The sequence below is a fragment of the Pelodiscus sinensis genome, chromosome 1, assembly GCF_052426305.1.
Source record: "Pelodiscus sinensis isolate ZL-2025 chromosome 1, ASM5242630v1, whole genome shotgun sequence".
NCBI lineage: Eukaryota > Metazoa > Chordata > Testudines > Trionychidae > Pelodiscus > Pelodiscus sinensis.
In genome coordinates, this window is record NC_143052.1 from 233,924,930 (window position 1) to 233,934,362 (window position 9,433).

Genomic DNA, 9,433 nt, shown 5'->3' on the forward strand with positions numbered 1-9,433 from the left:
CTTGATAGTACAAATGAAAGTCAACTATTGGCAGAGCAGGTGCAGAAATACAGGTATCAGAACTTTCAGGTAGATTGCATTCCATATCCCCAATGACCCAGTGGCCGCCATGCTGCCACTGTCAGGGTGCTGGGCCTGCGTCCCCCTGACACTCCTCTCCTCAGGTGGCAGGTTTCCCCCTGGTGGGGCAAAACCCGTGCTCCTGTTGGCTCTCCACCAGCAAGGAGACCCGGACCCTTGCCCTGCTGGGACCAGATGGAGCTTTAAACTGTTGTTGAACTGCCTGTGGTAAGCTTTTGTCTGTCTGCCCCACCCTAACCCTTGCTTATCTGGCCTTATAAACTGCTTGTCCAGGCTGCGCCCCAGGCTGGTCCCTTAACTGTTGATCTGTGGCTCTGCCTGAATTGAAGGCCAGGTCTTATAAACTGTCTCTCAGCCTACTGAGAGGCTTAAGTCCCTGACTGTTTAAAGTGCTTATTTAGTGCCCGCCCTGACCAACGGTGCGGCCATTATAAATTGTTGCTCGGCCTACAGCTAAGCCCGAGACGGGCCAGGCAAACTGTTTACTGACTGTGACATTGCAACAGGGCAGTATAGGGAGTCGGCATGGCCTCCCGCTGATGTGGATCCTTTACACACCAATGCCCTTCATTGAGAAAAAGTCTGTTTTAGCAGGTTCAATCAGAACAAAATTAATCTGATCTTTTAAAAAATGGTTTACACATTTTAAAGTGACTGAGAACAGTAATATAATCCTGAAAGTGTAAGTTTTGTAAAATCTAATATACACACACACGTCACTAATTTCATCTTTATATTACTCAAAAATGAATGTGTCATGTGAAGAGGTCAAACTGGAAATATTTTACATTTCCCTTAAAAAGCAAGACAGAAGGAGAAAAAAAAAAATCTCTCAAAAGATGTTGAATGGCAGTTTGCCATTTCGATCATCAAATCATTAGGAAAAAAATAGAACGTGGCACCAAAAAGTAATGTTTATATTCTCAAGCTTGGCCCACTAGGCAACTGTCACAGGAAAAATTAGAGAGAGCATCTGTTACTCCTGCAAATGTGCAATGGAGATAAGCTATTCACCTCCCTAAAATAGCCCTTCCCCTAAGAAAAAAAAAAGTATTTTGTTTCTCTCCACAGAAATGTGTTTTCAAACAAAAATAACAGGCATTCCTCCAGGTTGATTTTCTGACTGCAAGAACAGATGTATATTTCTCATCAAAATAGTACTCTTGAGCAAAAGTAGTCAACATTCAGTTTACAGCTTACTAGTATTAAAGCATCTGGGGGAAAAACAGCATATGTTGCATCATTCACTACTCCTTCACTCATATCTAGAGTTCAGTTACTTTTGCTTCACAAAACATGTCTTACCTTTACCATTTTGCCATGCAGTGTACCACGACAAACTGAGAAAAGAAGTGATGAAAACTAATACGGTGGCCACAGTTCCATTTCGGAGCCTCATCTCATTTCAACATCACACTTGTTTATATGGTACTTGCAATTCGGATTTATCACTTGAAGTTGTTGTGCTGAAGACAGTTTATTCCACCACCAGTGTCACTTTCTTATTATTATCTCATTTGAAAAGCTCTGTAAAACCAGTCCAGAAGTTACATCACTTCAAACTTCTACTCGACTCACTCAAAAGCCTTCATAAAATAAGCTTCTTTATGCTTCTACTCCTGTTTACAAAGAGAACAAAATCGATCAGGTAGAGACACAAAAATACATTCATAAGCAGTTGCACCTCTATATCAAAACACATAATAGAAACACCATAAATACTACAATGCTTTTTAAAAGGGGGATAAAATTTAATATGGAACAAACTCAATCTCCTTTTCTGTCCCCCATTTTTGGGTGCTTACTTCAAACCTGACTTCTAGTTCACATATTAATTTGTCCTTTCCATTAAAAAGCTTGGTTTTTGAAAAGTTGCAGTTAACACATTGTTTGCATGCCATAAATGTCTATAACATTAGTATTTGTTATGGCAGTATCAAATGGCCCAAACAGGACTAATCCTCATAATTCAAGGAGCTGCACAGGTGAATAGTACAACAGAAATAAGCTCTTAGAGAAAAAGGCCTCAATCCTGTAATGCACTGCATATAGATAACTAGTGAGCTGCACAGGGTGCCACTGAAATCAACAAGACTGTGCAAGAACAGTAGTGCACCTGTGAACAGTGAATTGAAGGATTACAGAAAAAGGCCTCAATCCTGTAATGCACTGCATATAGATAACTAGTGAGTTGCACAGGGTGCCACTGAAATCAACAAAACTGTGCAAGTACAGTGGTGCACCTGTGAACAGTGAATTGAAGGATTAGAGCTCTAAGTTAGCAATGTAGCATTTTAATTAACTTTCCTGAGTCATTATCAGCTGCATAGAAACCCAAAATATTGTCATCTGTGCATCTCACTTACACTATACCAGAATCAATTCTATACCATTCAGTCCAGTGCAGGGAAGTGCTCTTCAGTCTACACCAGCTAACAGCAGGAATCAGCTGAGAATACTACACTCTAGCCATAACCTACCTGTCACCCCACCACAACCTTTCACACCAGAGTATAGTGAAGGTACTAGCTTTGCCAGTATTGCCGCAGACAATAACTCCATTTACTGGGAAATTCTAAGCAGTGAGCAAATCAAAGGACCCAAAACATGCCAATGTCTGATTTTTTGTAGTAGCAGAGAAAGCTGGAGGACTTTCCTCATACCACATTACATAATTATGAAATGGCATAAACAGGAAGCCTACATACCGGATACTGTTTTTTTAAGGTATTGCCCATATTTCTATTTCAAATTCCATCCTTACAGACATTTGCTACTCAGCTGTCGATAACTGAAAAATGTAAGTCGACAGAAATTAAGAATTGATAATTTATTTCTCATTCTAACAGGTCATTTATCATTGACCCAAAGGAAAAATCTTTTTATTACACCTACACCTAAAGACCCCAATTAAGTGGGGTCCTATTGTGTCAATGGCTGTAAAAACACATAGTAAGAGAAAGATCCTTAAGCAGAGAGCTTACCACTGAGCAAGATGTACCAAGAGAAGGGGTGGAAAATAAGTGCCCCCTGGGCCAGATGCAGGCCACCAGGGTTAGCCCCTTGCAGGCCACCAGCTGCTTTATTTACCTGTGAGTCTGCAGGTACACCGGCTAGCAGCTCCCACTGGCCACATTTCACCATTCCCAGCCCGTGGGAGCTGCAGGAAGCAGTCAGTGGCCGGGCTTGTGACCAAAAATATGTCACAATGGAGGGAAGAAAGTAACATTTATAAGCATCATTATGGAGACTAGAACCAAACAATTTTCAGTTTACAGAACTTTTCTTAATAGTATAAAAATATTAATATCAAAACACCCTCACAATCTTTTTCACTTGGTAATTTACAATTAGTATAATGGTTGTAGTGATCCTGAGGAAATTTAAGAACAGACTCGGGCAGTTGCTTTACATGTTAGTTCAGAGAGAGCATTCCATGTGTAAGGAGCATCATGAAGGTAATTGTGGAAGAAATGAATAAATGTGATAAAGATTGACACTGAGAGAGCACTTGGCATAATGCAGTAAGATATAAGACTAGATAAATAAAAAGGGCAGAGTTGTGAAGGGCACTGTAACAGAGACAAGAAGACTGAATTTCATGTGAAGGAAGAGAGAAAGAACGAGAACAGAGTCAAAAAAAGGACTGACATGGTTTGAATTATAGATCAGGAAAAATTATTTTACCATCTCCATTTTAAACATTCTGAAGGAGACAAGATGAACATAAGGAAGGTCAGAGAGTAGGTTGCAGGAGTCAAGTCAGAAGATGAAGGCCTAAATGAGAGTTAAAGTAGCATGGACAGAGAGAAAAGACTGATCTTGGAAGGGTTAAGGGGAAAAAAGCAGTGAGATTTGTATATGGCTTGGATGTGTAAGATTAGAAAGGAGGAGGAATAAAAAATGACTACTAGATGACAGGCCTAACTGACAGGGAGGTTAATAATGTCAACAATGCTGACAGTAACAGTGTTAGGTTGATTTTACTGTGATTATAAATCTGAAATAATATCTAGTGGTCCCAATTAGGACTGGGTTCCCACTGTTCTGTACAAACTCATAGAAGACACTGTCATTGCCTTAAGAGTTTTTAGGAGGCAAGACACATATATAAACATTTCAAACAGCAGCAGTGGAAAGAGGAAGGAAGGAAGAAAGTAAGTAAGTAGTACAGGCCCTAGATCACATAAATATTGTGGGTTTCGGTTGGTTGGCTTTGTTCTTATGCTGTTCTTCTCTCCCTCCCTTCCCCCCCCCCCCCCCCCGGCCGCTTTTTTCCACCCATAACCTAGTTAACATTATTCAGAGCAGGGGTGGGCAACAGGGTCTCTGCGAGCCAGATCCGACCCGCCAAGTGAGTTGATACAGTTCATGGAGGGCCTGACATGCCCCCGCCCCCAAGCCAATTGGGGCCCATGGGAGGGGGAAGTGCATGAAGATTCTTCAGTCCTGCCAGGAGCACGCAGTACTTAGGAGGATCACATGCTTCTGGCAGGGTGGGAAAAGACTTCGCGCACTCCTCTGTCCCCAAGCCCTGATTGGCGTGGGGATGGAGGGGAGCGCATGAAGTTTCCTCCCAGCACCTGAGAAATGGGCATCTAGGGGGAACCCTTGGGAGGGGAGGGAGAGCAAAGACTTCAAATGCTTTCCTACCCCCAGACAAATTATGGCCTATGGGTGGGGAAGCAGGGAAGTATCCTGGCCCCGCCCCTTCAGTGCAGCCCAGGACCACTTCAAAAATTTCTGAAGTGGCCCCTGGTAAAAAAAATGTATTGCTCACCCCTACTTTAGAGACTGCACATCCTAAGACCTTATCAATACTAGAAAGGTTGCACCAATTTAACTAAAATCTTAAATGATCTAGTTAACCCAATGCATTCCCCAATATATATGTAGTTCAGTACCACTTATCCCTCAGACATTGATTTAGTTTACAATAATTAGTAAATTACATTAGTCTGACCCAGTATGGCCATTCTTAAGGTCTATCTATCCCAGTATCCAGTCTTTCAACAGTGGCCAATGCCAGATGCCCCAGAGGGAGAGAACAAAACAGGGAATCACCACGTAATTTCTCTCCTGTCATCCATTACCAGCTTCTGACAGAGGCTGGGGACACCATTCCTACCCATCCTGGCTTATAGCTATTGATGGACCTAATTTATCTAGTTCTTTCTTGAATCCTGTTAAAGTCCTGGTCTTCACAACCTCCTCTGGCAAGGAGTTCCACAGGTCAATCATGTGCTGTATGAAGAAAAACTTCCTTTTGTTTTAAACCTGCTACCTATTAATTTCATTTGATGACCCCTAGTTCTTATATTATGGTAACAAGTAAATAAGCTTTCCTTATTCACATTTACCATACTAGTCATGATTTCATAGACATCTATCATATCCCCCTTTAGTCTCCTCTTTTCTAAGATGAAAAGTCCACGTCTTTCTAATCTCTCTTTCTAGGGTACCTGTTCCAACCCCCTAATCATTTTTGTGTCCTTTTCTGAACCTTTTCCAATGCCAATATATCTTTTTTGAGATGAGGCAACCACATCTGTATGCAGTATTCAAGATGTGGGTGTACCACTAGTTACCTCTCACCATTATGAAAACTTGCCATTTATTCCTATCCTTTGTTTCCTGTCTTTTTAACCTTTTATCAATCCATGAGAGGACCTTCCCTCTTATCCCATGACAACTTACTTTACTAACAAGCCTTTGGTGAGGGACCTTGTCAAAGGCTTTCTGGAAATCTAAGTATACTATACCCATTGGATCTCCCTTGTCCACATGTTTGCTTGACCCTCTCAGGGTACGTCTAGACTACATGGCTCCATCGACGGAGCCATGTAGATTTGTTGTTCTGGAAAAGGGAAATGAAGCCGCAATTTAAATGATCGCGGCTTCATTTACATTTACATGGCTGCCGCGCTGAGCCGACAAACAGCTGATCAGCTGTTTGTCGGCTCAGCGCGGCAGCCATGTAAATGTAAATGAAGCCGCGATCATTTAAATCACGGCTTCATTTCCCTTTGCCTATGTGTCTAATCTACATGCCTCTGTCGGCAGAGGCATGTAGGTCTAGACACAGCCTCAAAGAGCTCTAGTAAATTATTAAGGCATGATTTCCCTTTACAGAAATCATGCTGACTTCCCCCAACAAATTATATCAATCTATGTGTCTGACAATTTTATTCTTTACTATAGTTCTAACTAATTTGTACACTATTGATATTAGACTTACCAGTCTAACTGCCATGATCACCTCTAGAGCCCTTTTTAAATGTTGGTGTCATATTAGCAATTTTCTACTCATCGGGTACAGAAGCTGATTTAAAGGACAGGTTACAATCCATAGGTAATAGTTTCGCAATTTCCCATTTGATTTCTTTCAGAAGTCTTGGGTGAATGCCATCTGGTCCTGGTGACTTGTTACTGTTAAGTTTATCAATTTGTTCCAAAACCTCCTCTAATGACACCTCAATCTGGTACAATTCCAGAGATTTGTCACCTGAAAAGAATGGCTCAGGTTTGGGAATCTCCCTAACATCCTTAGCTGTGAAGACTGAAGCAGCAAAGAATTTATTTATCGTCTTTGAGAGCTCCTTCAGCATCTTGATCGTCCAGGGGCCCCACTGGCTGTTTAGCAGGCTTCCTGCTTCTGAGGTACTTAAACATTTTGCTATTGCTTTTTGAGTTTCTGGCTAGCTGTTCTTCAAACTCCTTTTTGGCTTTTTTTATTTTATTAATTTGACAGTTTGTTCCTTTCTGTTTTCCTCACTAGGATTTAACTTCCACTTTTTAAACATTTTCTTTTAAGGCAAATTAATTTAGCAAAGTTCATTTAAAAGAAGAGTCAACCAGTTTATATATCTTTATACTATGTGATTTCTACCAATTTATCTACTTGTATTTAAATCAGTGAAACTTCTCCTCTAGAGAGATGTCTCAGGGATCCCAACTATGGACAATGTGAATAAATGCCTGACATTGTGAGGCTCTTAAGGCAATGGCAGTTGAGAGCCCTCAATCTCTCAAGAAGCCATCAAACTTAAATTGGCTAGTGGCTAGATAATTCCAGACATCTCTAGTCAATAAACATAAGTAAGTTTCTGTTTGTCAAAACCTGTTGTGTTAATGCACCAATTCTGAACAGTCCAAGTGTGCATAAGCAGGGCTGGATTAAGGCATGGACTAGCTGGGCGCCAGGGGCCAACCTATGGGGGGGCGCCTGATGGCAGCTGTAAGGGGCGCAGAGCACCCCTTATAGCTGCCATCAGGCGCTGCGCACCCGGCTCCCGGGCTACAGCAGCTCCCAGCGGCCACCCTGCAGCGGCCGCCCGGAACGGGGGCCACATTAACCCCCGCAGCGTCGGCCAGCAGCGCCCTTCCTCCCGCGGGGCCCCGCATGGCCAGGCTCGGGCTGCCCTGGGCTGTGTGCCAGCGGCGGTAGCTGGGCTGAGCCGGGCCAGACACATGCATCCTGCCACTGCCAGCTCTGCGTGCCCTCCCCCACGCGCTGGGTGGAGGCGGGGCCACGCATACACCCTCTCCCCACACGCAGGTTCGGGGCCGCACATGTGCTCTCCCCCACACGCTGGCAGAGAGGTGGGGCCATGCATACACCCTCCCCAACCCAGGGCGCAATTAAACTGAGGCACTGGAATGGCTTGGTCCAGCCCTGTGCATAAGTCTGTGGTATCAGGACCAAAACAACCTTGTGATTCTGAGAAAACCTTAAACACATTTTGAAGCACATTTACCCTTAGAAAACGTAATTCACAATAGCAAAAGAGCATTTAAAACCTGTTATATATTATTTAAAAAGAAAACAAGAGCTTTACATTCATTACAGCTTTTTTAAAGCTTTCCTTTTATTAAAGCATTTTTTAATGTTTTTATGGTTGGGAGAAGGGGTGTAAGCACAAGACTGGGAATGAAAACTGAATGCATCCTCATCCGAGTCGATACTGCCTGTCTCTGTTGCCTCCAAGCAGGAAACCTCTCTAGTACAGTTCTCCCCCTCTGTAAAAATGAAGGCGCCAGCGCCTACTTCACAGGATGGGTTTGAGAATTAGAGCTAACATTTGTAAGTCACTTTGTAGAAAGCCTCATGTGCATCACGTTCAAATCATAAAAACAGTATCCTCACGGAGCATTAGCAGAGCAGCTCAAGACTGATAAACAACGTAACCACCATGACAACTTTAGCAAAACGAAAAGCAACGCAGAGCTAACCCGGGAGGCGAGGCCAGCACCACCAGCACTGCAGCAAGAACAAACCCCTCGGGCAGCCCCTAGATCACAAGAGACGTGAGGGCTGGACCCCGTTCCCCTCGCTCCCTTGACCGGTCTTGCTCGCATCCGTGCGCGGAGGAAGTTTCTCTCTTACCCGCATGCTCGTAGCTCGCTACCCCACCACGCCGCCGGGGTAGAGGGGGGGGGGAAGGGGAAACGCAGCGCGCGCACCTGCCAATCGCCGCCACGCGCCCCCCCGCCAGGCAGCTTCGGCAGCGGCGCTAAATAACTGTCGCCGCGGGGAGGAGCTTCCGGAGATGCGACCCCGATCCCAGCCCATCTCGCGCAGCGCGCCAGGGCGGGGAGACCCCGTTAGGAACCCGGCGCGCGCGCGGCAGCCCCTCCCCCCAGGTAACAGCACGGGGCGAGCAGGGTCCGCCGGCGGCTCAGCCCGGAGCCCCCACCTGCCCGCCCCGGGGACTCGGGACTGAGGGGGCGTGTCCCGGGCGCCGCGCTCACCTGCGTCCCGGCTACCGCGCGGAGTGTGGGGGGCGGGTGAGGACGGAGCAGCCGCTGCTCGCGCGTCCTCACCGGTAGGGGCTGAGGCGGCTCCCGCCGGGCCACGAGCTGCGCAGCCCGCGCCGCTTCCGCCCACCCCATAGAGCGGCAGCCGCTCGTTCCGCCCGCGACGCCCAGAGCCCGCCTCCGCCAGCTCGCCGGGCTGCCCATTGGCCGCGGCCGGCCAACCGCCAACTTGGCAGAGAGGGGCCCTGCCATTGGCTTGAACGTCTGTCACTCTCGATTCTCGGGCTATAAATAGAATGTCGCGCGACGGAGCGGTGCATTGTGTGTGGCGGCATGGATGTGTGCTGATGGGCCTGCTAGCAGGTGCCTTGCTGTGCAATGCAGCTCCCTCCGAAACAGCTGGCATATCTCCCCCCTCCCCCAGTAGGGATGCCAGATGTTCAGTTTTGAACCAGCCAGTCCAGTATTTGCTATTTGAGCTTTCTGTTCCAGCAACAAATTGAGAAAATATAAATGTCCAGTATTTTCTCAAAATGTGATGTAGATGGTGATGTTATGTCAAGGGTGTCTGCTATTTTTGTTAAAACCATCTGGC

General features: G+C 45.4%; 1 protein-coding gene across 3 annotated transcripts in view; it reads right to left on the reverse strand.

Annotated features, from left to right (window-relative positions):
- The window catches only part of MGAT4A (alpha-1,3-mannosyl-glycoprotein 4-beta-N-acetylglucosaminyltransferase A), a 126,097-nt gene extending 117,091 nt beyond the window's left edge, over positions 1 to 9,006 (reverse strand). The window contains exons 1-2 of one of the 3 annotated variants that reach the window (XM_075916644.2): positions 8,833 to 9,006; positions 1,387 to 1,700 (exon numbers count right to left, since the gene is read on the reverse strand). In XM_075916644.2, the coding sequence (XP_075772759.1) occupies positions 1,387 to 1,480 (94 nt within the window). In that variant the 5' untranslated portion in view covers positions 1,481 to 1,700; positions 8,833 to 9,006. Of the gene's footprint in view, positions 1 to 1,386; positions 1,701 to 8,467; positions 8,723 to 8,832 lie in introns of those variants that run through there. The other 2 variants (XM_075916656.2, XM_006137401.5) reach the window with 2 other exon arrangements.
- Positions 9,007 to 9,433: the final 427 nt, after the last annotated feature.